At 35.5% G+C, this 16,960-nt stretch overlaps 1 protein-coding gene across 1 annotated transcript; it reads right to left on the bottom strand.

The window, feature by feature from the left end:
• Nucleotides 1–2,876: 2,876 nt before the first annotated feature.
• LOC131393665 (olfactory receptor 13C3) lies at nt 2,877–3,911 on the bottom strand. The gene has a single exon (XM_058524719.1). The coding sequence runs from the start codon at nt 3,828–3,830 to the stop codon at nt 2,877–2,879; it is 954 nt and encodes a 317-aa protein (XP_058380702.1). The 5' UTR covers nt 3,831–3,911.
• Nucleotides 3,912–16,960: the final 13,049 nt, after the last annotated feature.

The raw sequence follows: 16,960 nt of genomic DNA on the forward strand, positions 1-16,960 counted from the left end.
CCTCCCTCAAAGTTTAGAAAATTAGTTAATACACAGCCTGCATTATCTCATGGCAACAATCCACTGGAGTGAGAAATAATGTCTTTTACATGGTTCACGTGCCTTTTTTGTTTCTCATGGTCCTCACCAGTACTCTCCTACTGCTTAACTGAAGAAAGCGTCACTCTTATCATAGTTTATGTACCCCACAAAGTATATTCTCATAAGCAATGTGAATGGTGACACGTGGACTTTTGCCACTTAGTGTAGGTCTACACATTACATCTATAATCTATTTTTGCCACTTCGTGCATGTCTACACATTATATCTAGATAGATAGATAGATAGATAGATATAGATAGATAGATAGATAGATAGATAGATAGATAAAGTAGATAAAACGATGTAATTATGTCCGGGATTTGCTTCAAAATAATCTGGAGGAAGAAAGTGGATCATGTGTTGGTAATTATTTAAGCCATGTGATTGGTACATGGGAATTTATTAAATATTACTCTCACTCTTTTGTTAAATGTTTGCAAACGAAAATTTCCAAAACTATGCTTTAAAGAAAAAATATATACAAATGTGTATGTATATACAGATAGAGAGATAAATGTGTGTGTATGTATGTATGTAAAAACACCTGTAAACATTTTGGGGAAACTCTTATAATGGTATTTAGGGAGGGTCATATGACCTTTCTCAGGGTAGCTTAGTTAGAAATTGGGAAAGTTCATATCACTTGCCCTATTAACTTCATTTCTTAAAATTTATCCCGTGAAACCATAGGTGTTGTACATCAAAAAACAAAACAGAAAAACAAAAACTTTAAACTCAAGTGGTCATAGATCATTGTGACAAATCAAAATAATAACATGAATGTATGACTCCTACTTACTAAAAGAAATATTTAAATTAATATCTTTGGGAGGCGACCATAGTGACAACAACATTTTTTACACTTATTGATATTGTTTTGAATTTTAAAACTATTTATTTATTAATCAGAAAATAATATACCTAACAATCTTTTGTAGATTTCCTGATTTTCCAGAGATGGCATTTTATTATCAAATCTGTTAATTTTTTGAACATTGATTAACACGAACATGCTTCTTTATATCAAAGCCCTATTGCACTCACTTTTATAAACCTATGGAATATTTTAGCAGTGAAGACTTCAACTTGATATAAGCCTGCATATAAGATGCTAACATTCTTACTATTGTGGGGAAAAATTAAAAATTAAGGTGCTAAGGAATTGATTAAAACAATATAAATAATATTTTTATATGCCTAAAACTTTGTTGTCATAGATCAAAAGTTAAAAAGAATTAAACAAGGATAAGCTACAAATGTAAGGCCTCTAGTGAGGAGGGAGGAGGAGAAGTGCTAGAAATTCAAAAGCCATCACCCACAGGGTCTGGTACACACCTTTCTGAATAGAACCAAAATCAATGCCAATGTGATCCAACCCAGAGGAGACAGAACAGCAGTTGGAGGCTTTCTGCAGGGACAAGACTCCAACTCCGGTGGGACGGTGGCAGAGAGCAGAATTTAGTGACCAGATCATTTAAGTAGAAACCTGAGTCAATCTGAAGGAAGTGGATTGGCAGAGAATGACAGGGTCATGTTGTGGTTCTAAGTCAAATAGGAAAGAGGAAACTTGAGTAGGAAAATGAAATTAAAGCCCAGCTACCATAATGGGCTAAGAGACTACAAGAAAGCTGGATGGTGCAGCCCAAGGATACCCTGTGCTCAGTGTTGGCCTTCTAGCCAAGGAATCTACAGAAAAAGAAAAAAATTATAATAGATTTACAGAGGAGTTTCAGCTCATTGGAGAATGACGAGAACTGACTTTATTTCCCAAATCACTGTTTTTATCACTTTCTGAGTCTGTAAGAACACCTCAGGCAGATTTGAAACGTTTTTAGTTATTTTTGACATAGAATACCCTTCTCCCTCCCTCTTGTAGACTAGCTCCTCTGCTAGTCTGCAGCCTTGAGAGCTCAGCAGGCCTCCACTCATCAAGCCAGAAGCCAGACTCTCTTTGCAGGCACTCAAAACCTTAAGAGGCTCTTTTGCAGTGCCGCTCGCTTGCTTTGGGTTGAAATAAACAACTTTCCCATTCTTCCACAGAGACCACCTCCCACAACTCATTGCACACTCTCCATCGGTAGAACACTCCCTTGATTATTTCTTCTCCTGGCCTGAACTTCTCTTTATACAGATATGAGAGGAGGGGCAAGGAGGGTGTGATTTAAATTAACAGAGTGACTTTTGGGGGAGATAGCTAGCTCTCGTAATTATTAGCTTAAGGTAAAAGAGGCGCTCAGTAGTAACTTTTACTCTTCAATTTAAAGTCTTAGCTTCAATTCTGAAGTTCTAGGACACTGTGAAGCTGCTTCTATGCTAGGTGCTTTCTCCAATTTATTGAAACTTTAAGCGATATTGGGACCTTTTTTTTTTTTTAATTTCTTTATTACAAGTTAAGGTAACTATGGCTTACAAAGAATAGTCTATCCAATGTCATTTAGGTAGTTTGTGGGATTGCAGATTTTATACTCTTGTCTCTCTATTTCCAAAGCTATGTGTGATTGTTTTCTACTACGTTTCCACATAATACACCAGAAACACTCATTTCAGATATCGTCAGGAATGAGATTCTAATGGAATTCATTGTGCTTGTGAGATCTGGATCGGGATAGGTTGGAAGCTGAGTTCATAACCAACTATTGTTCTCAATAATTCTAGCTGAGTAGGGCTAGTGAACGGGAGGAAAAAACCATCTGCCCTTAACCACGGTTTCCCCAATGAATGTTCTTCTGATTTATCTGTGAGTCCATCTTTGTGCTTGTTACACAAAAATTTATACTTTCTGAATAGGAAATACTTATTGAACAGGTTTTCGGTTCAGCAGATATTTTACAGCAGTTTTTACATCCTTATTCCTCAAGCTATAGATTACAGGATTTAGCATGGGGGTCACTACTCCATAAAACAGAGAAATGAGCTTGTCTGAAGTTTGAAACTTGTCTTCCCCAAGGAGGTCTTGAGACCTGGGTTTAGCATACATAAAGAAGATGGTACCATAAAATATGATCACCACTGTCAGATGTGCTGAGCAGGTGGAAAAGGCCTTGCGTCTGCCTGTGGCTGAGTTCATTCTCAAGATGGTGAGGAGGATGAACATGTAGGAGAAAAAAATGACCAGCAGTGGAAGAACCAGGAAAGCCATATTTGATATCACCATGGTGACAGTATTGAGGGATATATCGGCACAAGCTAGCTTGAGGACAGCTAATATTTCACATGTGAAATGATTGATAATATTATTCTCACAGAAAGGCAATCGCATGGCAAGAGGTGTTTGCACAATTGAGTTGATTCCACCAGAGAGCCATGACACAGAAGCCATCAGTATGTACACCGCCTTGCTCATGATGATGGGGTATCTCAGAGGGTTACAGATGGCCACATAGCGATCAAAAGCCATCATGCCAAGGAGGAAACACTCTGTTGACCCCATTGCAAACCCAAAGAACATCTGCACTGCACATCCAGAGAAGGAAATGTTCCTTTTCTTTGAGATTAAGCTCGCCAAAGTTGAGGGAACAGAGGAAGTTGTATAGCAGATATCCAGGAAAGAGAGGTTGCCCAGGAACAAGTACATGGGAGTGTGAAGACGGGAATCAAAGATGCTTGCTATGATCAGAACACCATTGCCAGTTAGAATCAGTAGATACATAACTAAAATTAGAACAAAGTAAATGATCTCAATCTTTGGGTATCCAGAAAGACCCAGAAGAAGAAATTCTAATACAAATGTTTGGTTAATTTTATCCATGTCATCTGCTTTCAGGTTGCCAAAGAAAGATCTAATATAAAATATATTCACTGTCAAGAAATAAATGTTACAAATTACCTGAACAATTCATTTTTTTAGAGTGTAGTATCAGGAGTGTTTGCTTGAAGCGCTGACATCCAGTTATCTTCAACATTGTGTGTGACTAGAATACAATGAAATTGGGAATGACGAAAGTACCTATGTTCTTTGCTAATATGTGAAGATCCACCTATGACCAGACAGAAGTAACCTTTCCTGCTGTTGAGGACATGTTCCTGGGTTAAGGTTTCTAAAACTCCTAATTACCAGCTATAAGACTGACTTCTTCATCTGACCCAGGAAGCAAGCAGTAGAGATGGCAAAAGACTACTCAACATGGACTGAAAATTAGATTCAGCAATTAACAAGGATGGTCAAAATTTCACAGCAATTTTGATATCTTTGGTGCATATTTCTTTCTATGCCTGATACTGCATACTTTATATCAGTCAGTTTAACTGTGTATTTCATAGACATTTACTAGTAATAAATTGAATAGCATAAACTGAAATTTAACATCTGCTTAAACGTAGTTAGTTGTTGAGCTCATATTCCAGCCCCCTTAGCATTTTGTGTGACTGTTCCTCTGACAAGACCATTGCATAGATCAGCTTCACGTGAATGTTCCATACAATCTTTGGAGAACATTAGTCTCTTCACTTATTTTATTCTTCTTCACTTATCTTTATTCTTTTAGCTTCGGAGTGTATCTTGATAATTTACTCGTTTAAATCAACCTAAAAAATAGTAATAAGGTTTGAATATATTATATAACTATGTATACATGTGTGCATGTGCACCAGTTTATGCTTTACAAAATATAATCATTCTTTATATTATCCTCATTTTTTCAAACATAAAAGATGAAACTTGTCCAAGGTTAAGTAAATAATAAAATAGAGCTCAAAGCTCAGATCAAGTCTAATTCACAGCTTCACTATTTTTCCTTTGCATATGAGTCATCTGGGTATCCTAAAAAACTTTAGATTCTGTTTTAGTGTTCAGGGCAGCTCCTGAGATTCTGCATTTCTCATAAGTGCCCAGGTGGTACTTATGAAACAGGTCTTGAAAGCACTTGGAGTAGGAAGGCTTTAATGTACGCTGTACTGGCAGATAGTTCAGATTTTTCTGATCCAAATAGATTTTCTTTTACCTTATTATGGATTGGCATGCCAACCTGGAAAATGTCAAGAACATACTTTTTATTTTACAGAAAGGTCCATATTCATATCATATTGTTAAATATGCTTAAGAAAAAAATATTATTGAAGGACATATTTTTGAAAAAAGCAGGTTAAACTTGTGCCAGACTACTACAATAGTTTTAGAATATTACTGACATCTTACCTTGAACCCAGTCATATTCCGAGCACGGTAAGTATAAATAAAAGAATAATGTAAAGTATCTGCCATTACAAAGCTCACAATTCAGTTAGGGATATAGGAAAAGTAAATATGAAAATATACTATAATACAATGTATAAATATAATTATAATTACATTATGTAGCTTGGGTTAAAATTATAGATTTTCCCAGAAAGAAGAAGTTTATGAGAAATAAATCAAGCAAGGGAGCATTCAGGAAGAGTTTTAGACTTAGGCCAGATCTGGAAACGTGGAAAGAATTAGTCAGGTTTGGAAGAAAAGAGGGGAAGTGGAGCATCCCAAAAGTGAGAAGTTGAGCCAAAGTTAGGAGTAAACAAATTGGCAGTGCATCTTTTTTGGACAAGGGTGTTTCTGTGGAGTAATGGCAAGCACACCTGGGAAGGAAAGTATGGCAGGTGCATGGAAAGGCTCTAAAGTTAGGCAGAGAATTTGGCACTTCTTTTGGTGGGAAGGATCCATCATTAGAAAGCACAGAGCAAGGGTGAGTGCTTAGACTCTGTGATAATTAGTACCTCCAAACATGACATCATACTCTATGATTTTACGAGATTTTGGAGCAGGAATTAAGGATTTTAGCTATTTAGATTAGTGTGGTTGTCACTAATTTCTGGCTAGATGTGAAAATTGATCTTTCCTTAATCACCACCAGATTTGACATTGGTTAGAATCACCAGTTTAGGCCTCATATGGGCTAATAGGTTTGAGAATTTCAGCCCACCCACTCTTCCCCCACTCTGCCACTTAGTTTGCCATGTGATAGCAGTTGGGAAAATTACAGTAGAACAAATATTACTTAGAGTCAGAAGTCCAACTCGACAGAGAGATTCTCACTACAGGAAAAATTTAGCTAAGAATACACAATAGGAATATTTCAACTTTGAAGAGAAAGAGAAAGGAATATAAAATCTCAATTTTATGGATGAAAAAAATTAGCCCAAAAGAGATTGTTAATGTTTATTTATTTAGCTTAATGCCAGAACTTCCTTTAAAGAAGAAAGAGAAAGAGAAAGAGAGAGATTGTTGTTTCATTTATGTAGCCAATTCTTATTTTAGGATCCTATGTGCCATATTTTGGGCTTGAAATTAGTTCACTTGGCTGGGGTCGCATGGCTAACAATGGTCAGAGGAAAGATCCAAAGCCCTTCTCTTTACTATACTACCATACCTAACTGGTAGCATTAAAATTTGCACAGAAATCTTATGTCAACAATAGGGAATGGTCATCGAGAACCATAGAAAAATTGGGGTCACGGAGACAAATTCACTATATTCATTCAACTGTGCTCAGAAGAAAGGGGCAATGATTCTACAATTATTCTATACTACTTCTTATGAAAAATAAAAATTCTTCCCAAATGAGGCCCAGAAATTGGTCAGAGGATGCATTGGATAAGGGACATGAGCACTGTGATCAGCTCAGTTATTAGTGCAAAAGGAAGAAGACAGCAAGACATTACTTACCAGGACACTCGGAGGTGTTCCAGGCCAGGCCCTTTGGGTCCAGGCACGGAGAGTCTGTTGGCTTCCTTTTCCAGACAACTGTAATGACAATGCCTGTGAAGCTGCCTAAACTGCTTCTCCCTGCCACCTGCTCCAAGCCTTTCTTTCCTAGGCAGGAATCCCCTCACTAATTCAAACTCACCTTGAGCCACACTCGTCTTGCTACCTTAGGTTTACTTCTGCTCCAAGCACTTTAAACTGGTTATCTTGAGATATTGTGAGGTAGCAAGAGACATGGGGGAAGGAGCTTGTCTGTCTTGCTCATCCCTCTAACACCTAAGTCCAACACCAGCTGCACATAATAGATGAGTTTTGACTGAATAGGTGAAGGGTTACTTTCTAAACTCCTAAGAAATTTCCCTGTGCAGTGTTTGTGGACTAATGATCAGGAAAATTTTAATACATCACATTTGTTATTTTGAAGCAGGCTATATTTTTTTTAAGTATCTTTCAGTCAGTACTAATAAGCTGCCATCTTATACAGATAATTACCAATTTATACACTCTAAGTGTAGAGGATCACCTAATACTCATTAAAATATAGACGACATGGGGTTAGCATGGTGGAAAAGTGCCTCAGACTAAAATCAAAGTCTTTTGACTGGGGTTCTATGCTTTTAATTTATAGCCTCAGTTTTATCATTTGTAAAATAGTGATAAAAATACCTGCTTTACTTTTCTTGCAGGGATATTGTCAGAAATAATGTGATAGCATATGGAATTACTTTAAGGATTAACAGACATTATACAAATAATAATGAAATAGTAATAACAATGATTCATAGCTGTATTTTGGTGATAATAAATTGGTACCTGTATTGCATCAGGTTATTCACATTATAAATTCATATTGAATAATAGCTTCATCTATAGATTGAAAAGGTACAGTTTCATGATATTTAGGACTTACCCTCATACTGGTAAATTATTTCCATTTTCTAGAAGAACCAGTTACTTTCTCCTTGGAATTTATGTCAGCATGCTGAATTAAAGTCAGGTTCAACAAACAATGCCAGATTCCACAGATGTGGAAGAGTATGTATTCGTTATGCAACACTTGTTGTAACTGTCCCCCAATTCCCAAAGCAATTTAAAGTTGGAATGAGAGATCTGTGGAATGGAGAAACTGCTGGTGTGTTAGGGACAGTGTCCCACAGACCCAATTAGGATTGGTGTTGGGAATACAAAGCTCAAAAATGAAATGACATTCTCCTACTAATGCAACTTTTGGAAACGGGCAAATGTTCATCAGACAAACTTTAAGAAATGCAAGAGCTTTTTAAGTTCAAAATATGTTTACCAATGTAAAGTTAATTCAAAGTAAGAAATTACTAATTCAAATGATAATTACCAAAATGAAATGCTAGAATTGAAAAATGACCTAGATATTATAAATTAAATAAAACATGTATTTGCTGTAAATTAAATACAGCTTACTTTAATTTCATTCTTTTAGGTAAGTTAATTTCACGCAGGATGCCATTGCCAACTTTTTTGGGAATGAAAAGATGTACAGATAGCAATAAAATAAATAAATTTACAGGGCAAAAGTGAATTCATATGTTTAAGGCTGCAAAAGTTTGGGGCGTGAATTCAGATAGGTAGATAACATACTAATGAATCAAAATATGTTAGGAAAATTTATTGAGCTATGTTGTAGATATTAACACTAAGATTCAGCAAAGTTATCCTTCAGAAATAAAAGAGAAATAAAGAATTTCCTAGGTAAAGAAAAGCTATGGGAATTCATCACCACAAGACCCACTTTACAGAAAATGCTGAAAGGAATTCAAGCTGAAACAAAAGAACACTAATTAGTGACTTGAAAACATGCAAAAATATACAACACACTGGTAACAGTAAATACATAGTCAGATTGTAAAACTCTAATTCTGTAATAGGATGGTGTGTTAAATATTTAACTATACTGTAAAGGTTAAAGGAAAAGACTATTAAAAACAACTATAGCTGCTATAATTTGTTAAGGAATACAAAATATAAATAGAGGTAAATTGTCACATTAAAAAGGGAGAGAGTAAAAGCATAGATTTTTTGTATGCAATTGAAGTTAAGTTGCTATCAGCTTAAAATAGACTATTATATCTATAAGATGTTTTATGTAACGGCATGGTAACCACAAAACAAAAACCTATAGCAGATTTACAAAAGATAAAGAAAATCATAGTGTACCACCAGGGAAAATCACCAATCCACAAAGGTAAGCATCAAGAGAGGAAAAAAGAAACAATGGAATTACAAAACAACCATAAAGTAATTTATAAGATGGCATTAGTAAGTCTTTACGTATCAATAATTACTCTAAATATAAATGGATTGAATTCTCCAGTCAAAAGGCACAGAGTGGCTGGGTGGATAAAAAAACAAGACTCAACTATATGCTGCCTACAAGAGACTTGCTTCAGGTTTAAGGACACGTGTAGGCTGAAAGTAAAGGGATGGAAAAAGATATTCTAGGCAAGTGTAAACCAAAAGTAGGGGTAGCTGTACTTATATTAGACAAAATAGACTTTAAGACAAAACCTGGCAAGGGAGACAAAGAAGGCCATTATATAATGATAAAGGGGTCAACTCATCAAATATAACAATTATAAATATATATGCACCCAATATCAGAGCATCTAAATATATTCTGTAAATACTAACATAGCTGAAGGGAGAAATAGACAATAACAAAATAATAGTAGGAGATTTTTATACCCCACTTTCAGCAATGGATAGATCATCCAGACAGAAAATCAACAAGGAAACATTGGACTCAAACCGTACTTTCAACCAAATGAACCTATTAGACATATATAGAACACTCCATCCAAGAGCATTGGAATACACATTCTTCTCAAGCGCACACAGAACATTCTCCAGAATAGATCATATGATAGACCACAAAACAAGTATTAGCATATTTGAGAGGATTAAAGTCATACTAAGTATCTTTTCTGACCACAATGGTATGAAACCAGAAATCAAAAATAAGAGGAGAGCCGGCCCTGTGGCTTAGCGGTTAAGTGCGCACGCTCCTTTACTGGCGGCCCGGGTTCGGATCCCAGGCGGGCACCGACGCACCACTTCTCCAGCCATGCTGAGGCCGCATCCCACATACAGCAACTGGAAGGATGTACAACTACGACATACAACTATCTACTGGGGCTTTGGGGGAAAAAAAAAGGAGGAGGATTGGCAATAGATGTTAGCTCAGGGCTGGTTTTCCTCAGCAAAAAGAGGAGGATTAGCACGGATGTTAGCTCAGGGCTGATCTTCCTCATGAAAAAAAAAAAAAAACAAGAGGAAAGCTGGATAATTTACAAACATGTGGAAACTAAACAACGCACTCATGAACAACCAAATGGTCAGAGAAAAAATCAAAAGTGAAATAAAAAAATATCTTGAAACAAATGAAAATGGAAACACAACATACCAAAATATATGGGATGCTAAAGAACAGTTCTTAGAGGGAAGTTTATAGTGATAAATGCACATATTAAGAAAAAAGAAAGATCTCAAATAACCTAACTTTACACCTCAAGGAATAAGAAAAAGAAGAACAAAGAAGGTCCAAAGTTAGCAGTAGGAAGGAAATAACAAAGATCAGAGTGGAAATTAATGAAACAGAGAAAGCGATGTCAACTTTCTCTGTTTCTCATTCCATTTCTTTATGTCATCTTGGATTACTTTCAATAGTGTCTTACTGTATTCAGTGTATAGGTCTTTCATCTCCTTGGTTAAATTTATTCCTAGATATTTTATTCTATTGTTGCGATTGTAAATGGGATTGTATTCTTGAGTTCTCTTTCTGTTAGTTCATTATTAGAGTATAGAAATGCAACTGATCTTTAGTAAGTTGATTTTGTACCCTGCAACTTTGCAGTAGTTGTTGATTATTTCTAATAGTTTTCCAATGGATTCTGTAGGGTTTTCTATAAATAGAATCATGTTGTCTGCAAACAGCGAGAGTTTCACTTCTTCATTTCCAATTTGGATACCTTTTATTTCTTTTTTTTGCCTAATTGCTCTGGCCAAAACCTCCAGTACTATGTTGAATAAGAGTGGCAAGAGTGGGCACCCTTGTCTTGTTCCTGTTGCCAGAGGGATGGCTTTCAGTTTTTCCCCATTGAGTATGATATTGGCTGTGGGTTTGTCATATATGGCCTTTATTATGTTGAGGTAATTTCCTTCCATACCCATTTTGTTGCGAGTTTTTATCACAAATGATGTTGGATCTTGTCAAATTCTTTCTCCTCATCTATAGAGATGATCATGTGGTTTTTATTCCTCATTTTGTTAATGTGGTGTGTCATATTGATTGATTTGTGGATGTTGACCCATCATTGTGTTCTCTGGTATAAATCACATTTGATCATGGTCCATGATCCTTTTAATGTATAGCTGTATTCGGTTTGCTAATATGCTGTTGAGGATATTTTCATCTATGTTCATCAGCGATATTGGCCTGTAATTTTCCTTCTTTGTATTGTCCTTGTCTGGTTTTGGGATCAGGTGATGCTGTCCTCATAGAATGAGTTAAGAAATGTTCCATCTTCTTCAATTTTTTGGAATAGTTTGAGAAGGATAAGTATTAAATCTTCTTTGAATGTTTGGTAGAATTACCCTGAGAAATCATCTGGTCCTGGACTTTTAATTTTTTGGAGGTTTTTGATTACTGTTTCAATCTCTTTACTTGTGATTGATCTATTCAAAATCTCTATTTCTTCCTGATTCAGTTTTGGGAGGTTGTATGAGTCTAAGAATTTATCCATTTCTTCTAGATTGTCCAATTTGTTGGCATATAGCTTTTCATAGTACTCTCTTATAATCCATTGTATTTCTCTGGTATCCATTGTAATTTCTCCTATTTAATTCCTAATTTTATTTATTTGAGCTTTCTCTATTTTCTTCTTAGGGAGTCTGGCTAAGAGTTTGTCAATTTTGTTTATCTTCTCAAAGAACCAGCTCTTAGTTTCATTGATCCTTTCTACTGTTTTTTTTTTTTTTGGTTCTGTTTCATTTATTTCTGCTTTAATTTTTATTATTTCCCTCCTTCTGCTGACTTTGGGCTTTGTTTGTTCTTCTTTTTCTAGTTCTTTTAGGTGTAAAGGTTACTTATTTGAGGTTTCTCTTGTTTGTTGAGATGGGCCTTTATTGTTATGAATTTCCTTCTTAGGACTGCTTTTGCTGCTTCCCATATGAGCTGGTATGGTGTATTTTCATTTGTCTCCAGATACTTTTTGTTTTCTCCTTTAATTTCTTCTTTGATCCATTGGTTGTTCGGTAACATGTTGTTTAGTCTCCACTTATTTGTCACCCTCACAGCTTTTTTCTTGTAGTTGATTTTTAGTTTCATAGCATTGTGATCAGAAAAGATGCTTGATATAATTTCAATCTTCTTAAATTTATTGAGGCTTGCCTTATTTCCAAACATATGGTCTATCTTTGAGAATGTTACATGTGCACTTGAGAAGAATGTGTATTCTGTTGTTTTGGGGTGGAATGTTCTATATATATCTATTAAGTCCATCTGGTCTAGTTTTTCTTTTAATTCCACTATTTCCTTATTGACTTTCTGTCTGGATGATCTACCTATTGATGTAAGTGGGGTGTTGAGGTCCCCTACTATTATTGTGTTGCTATTGATTTCTCCCTTTAGGTCTGTTAATAGTTGCTTTATATACCTTGGTGCTCCTGTGTTCGGTGCATATATATTTATAAGTGTTATGTCCTCTTGGTGGAGTGTCCCTTTTATCATTATATACTGTCCCTCTTTGTCTCTCACTGTCTTTTTTATCTTGAAGTCTACTTTGTGTGATATAAGTATGTCAACAGCTGCTTTCGTTTGTTTGCCGTTAGCTTGGAGTAACATCATCCATCCCTTCACTCTGAGCTTGTGTTTGTCTTTAGAGCTAAGATGTGTTTCCTGAAGGCAGTGTATTGTTACATCTTATTTTTAATCCATTAGGCACTCTTTGTCTTTTGATTGGAAAATCCAATCCATTTACATTTAGAGTGATTATTGATTTACAAGGGCTTAATACTGCCATTTTATCACGTATTTTCTCGTTGTTCTGTATTTACTTGTTTCTTGTCCCGTGTATTTCTGACTGCCAGTTCAGTTTGGTGGTTCTCTATGATGGTCTCCTCAGTTTTCTCTTGATTTATTATTTGTTTCTCTGTTCTGGTTTTTTGTTTAGCGGTTACCATGAAGTTTGTATACAAGATCTCATAGATGAGATAGTTCATTTTCTGTTAGCCACTTATTTCCTTAGTCTAAGCAGGTTCCATCCCTTTCCTCTTCCCCCTCTAAGTTATTGTTGTCACAACTTTTTCCTTTTTGTGATGTGAGTTTGCGATTAAAATGAAGTTATTATAGTTATTTTTGATGCTTTCCTTCCCTTTATCTTTAATGTTATAATTGTTTGCTAACCTGTTCTGATAGAGAGCTGCAATTTTCTGATTTTGTCTGTCCATTGATCTCCCTGCTCAATGTTTTGTAAACTTTTCTTTTTTTTCAGGTATGGGGGCCTTCTTGATCATTTCTTCTAGGGGGACTCTTGTGGCAATGAGCTTCCTCTGCCTTTGTTTATAACTCTATCATTTTTAATGTCTCTTCACACAAGAGAAACAAAAGAAAAAATAAACAAATGGGACAACATCAAACTAAAAAGTTTATGCACAGCAAAGAAAACCATCAATAAAATGAAAAGATAATCTACCAATTGGGAGAAGATATTTGCAGATCATATATCTGATACAGGACTGACATATAAAATAGATACAGAACTCATACAACTCAACAACAACAAACTACAAACAATTTGATTTAAAAATGGGCAGATGATCTGAATGGACAGTTTTCCAAAGGAGATATACAGAAGGCCAACAGGCATATGAAACAATACTCATCTCTAAACATCAGGGAAGTGCAAATCAAAACCATGATAAGATAGCACCTCACATCTGTTAGAATGGCTATCGTCAAAAAGACAAGAGTTAAGTGTTGGTGAGGATGCGGAGAAAAGGGATGGCTTGTGCACTGTTGGTGGGAATGTAAATTGCTTCAACCACCAGGAAAACAGTATGGAGGTTCCTCAAAAAAATTAAACATAGAACTACCATATGATCCAGCAATCCCACTTCTGAGTATATATCCAAAGGAAATGAAAACCGGATATCAAAAAGATATCTGCATTCCCATGTTTATTAGAACATTATTCACAATAGCCAAGATATGGAAACAACTTAAATGTCTGTCAACGAATGAATGGATAAAGAAGCTGTGGTATATGGAATATTATCCGGCCATGAGAAAGAAGGAAATCTTGCCATTTGGGACAACATGGATGGATTTTGAGGGCATTATGGTGAGTGAAATATGTCAGAAAAAGACGAGTACTATATAATATCACTCATATATGGAATCTAAAAGATAAAACTCACAGAAAAAGAGAGTAGAATGGTGGTTACCAGGGGCTGTGAGGTGGGGAAATTGGGGACATGTTGGTCAAAGGGTACACACTTGCAGTTAGAAGATGAATAAAGCTGGGGATCTAATGCCCAACATTGTGATTTTAGTTAACAATAGTGTTTTATACACTTGAAAGTTCCTCGGACACTAGATCTTAAAAGTTCTCACCAAAAAAAAAAAGAAATGATAATTAGGTGATGTGATGGAGGTGTTAGCTAACGCTATGGTGGCATTCATATTGTAAAATATAAATGTACCAAATCTACACAGTGTGCACCGTAAGCTTACACAACGTTATATGTCAATTTTATGTCCGTAAAAAATGCAGAATAGCACATAAAACATATAGGTTCCAAGTTTTTCAGGTTGAAGGGACAGAGAAAGAGGTTAGGGAAAGAGGACTCAAGCTCTGCCTCCTTTCAGGATCCTTTGTTTCTTCAGTGGTCCTTCAGTGAAAAGTACCACTGCAAAATAACTATAAATATTAAAGCAACATATAATTTCATAGTATATAAAATATAGAGTGGCCTTTGAGGAACTAAATGTATATGGTACAACTGTCCTTCTGGCAACAAGTATACCTGCTGAGTGTCCACAATGCTCAAGGCACATCTTGAGATGGTGCTGTGACACAGAAAAGTAAACTAGAAAGTTTTATGCCGGTAAGTAGTTTCCAGTCCCTTTAGGGAAACTTGTTGCGTAACCATCACAGGCAATGAATAATATCTTTTGCTCCTCAGTTACTCAGTCTTTAAAAAGAAGATAATAGCATATATCTCAAAAGAATGTAATAAGGATTAAAGTAAATACATGTAAAGTGCATAGAAAAATGCCCCCTCCTACCACTCAGTTGACATTATCTATTATTATCTGGCATTAAATATCAGACGCCTGAACAGCATAACTTGTAGCATTCAGAGTGAACTATAGAAGAAATAAATAAAAGGTTAACCAGAAATTAACAATTTGAAAAAGTAGGCTTGTCTGAAATAGTTTAACAGAAAAATATTGAGAAAGGAAGATTCATTTCTGGGACAAAAATTGAGTTTCAATGTAGACCTTTGTAATTCAAGTCAAAGAAGAATTGTTTTTGATAAAAGGTTACAATCTATTCCACATGCTTCAACCCTGACTTGGATCTAGAGAGAAAATAAAACTCAGTTTTAATTTTTTATTGGCATTTAGTTGCCAGTTTAAATTGCTTACATTCTTCTAACTTTCCTGCACTCATTGTAAAGTGGGAATGCAATACTCTGAAACATCATTGCATGTTCTTACCAGTGAGAGACGGGACAGTGACGCAAACAGATGGCAGGAGCTGGAGTCACAAAAGCTGGATTTGAGATCTTTCTTACCGTCTCATATACTGGCTGGACAACCTTTAGCAAAATAGTTCAACTTTCAGAGCCTCAGGCTCTACAGTTTTATAATAGGAGTAAATGTACTAACTCATGGTAGAATTCTGAAACCACTTTAGATATTTTAAAATACTATTCAAATGTATGCAATTTATGCTATTAATCATGGGAAGTTTTCAGATAATTTCAGAAAAACCCGATATTTATTAAAGACTTTTTTCTGTTTGAGTCTTATCTCCAAATATCGTGGTAATGTAGATGGTGATAAATATTTGTTATTTGATGTGCATTACAACAAGAATATACCAATTACGTGATATAATTGGATCTAACTACATTCTCCCCGGAGTTTTGGAAAGTTTTTAATCCTCCATGTTTACATTCCTAACTCTAGTTTGTTGCATATATTGGACCCCTCCCTGGCTCGCCCCCAAAAGAATTTAAATTGCCTTGCTGTGCTAACAGCTGGTCTTTTGGAGGAAGCTTATGGAGCTCAAAATTAGAGAAACCCTTAGGTAACCACAAAGGCCCCAAGAATCTATGAGTCATCTTACATATTTTTTTCTCAGATTGAACTAGAAACTTTGGGCCTGAGAGTCAGAATATTTTAAGTAGACTCATCTGTCAATCTTACCTGAGAAATATACTAACTGATAAGTCGAAACTTGAAGAAAATAATTACAGCACCGTGCTTGCCATCTTAATCTAACTAATATCCTTTTACTTTATTCTGCAAATTATTACATAAAATAGCATTTCTTGAGGCTGTAAAGCAAAACAGCTATTAAGGAAGAAGACTGGTCTCAAATCAAGAAAAGGAAACCATACCTCAGGCTCAGAGATACATAAATGACATCATATTCCATCTCCTTCTCTTGTAAATATTGTTTTTCAAATTATAGGGAAGATATCAATTTACACACTTTAGCTAGATATATCTAATTTTCTCATCTACCAAGTTTTCATCATTTAGTTCATAAAGCTTTGCATATTTTAGACCATTGTTGGGTAATTTTCACAACAAAGCTCTTAGGTAGGAATTGGCCTCATTTAAGAAGAGAAAAAAAGGAGCTTTCAAATCTTTGGGTTTTAATCTAGGTGCTATAAAATAAAATTCTCTGTTCTTTTGCCAACCTACCTCTTCAAAAACATTTATTCTGCCTCTCCTCCTCTGCCCCGGCAGGTAGAATAAGAACATTAGATTCCTCTGTTTGGTGCTCTTAGAGACATCATTGAAAAACAGGGATGTTATCTCTCATTTTCTTCAGTAACCAAGCAATTTTAACACTGTTATTGGACCTATAATCTGCTGAAAAAACTAATTCTCTGTTCCAAATATGTGGAACTACATGTAATTATTTGACCATCTT

The sequence above is a fragment of the Diceros bicornis genome, chromosome 28, assembly GCF_020826845.1.
Source record: "Diceros bicornis minor isolate mBicDic1 chromosome 28, mDicBic1.mat.cur, whole genome shotgun sequence".
In the NCBI taxonomy this organism is placed as follows: domain Eukaryota; kingdom Metazoa; phylum Chordata; class Mammalia; order Perissodactyla; family Rhinocerotidae; genus Diceros; species Diceros bicornis.

Excerpts from the sequence above, each read along its gene's own strand:
- LOC131393665 (XM_058524719.1), bottom strand. The coding sequence starts at position 3,830 with ATGGATAAAATTAACCAAACATTTGTATTAGAATTTCTTCTTCTGGGT.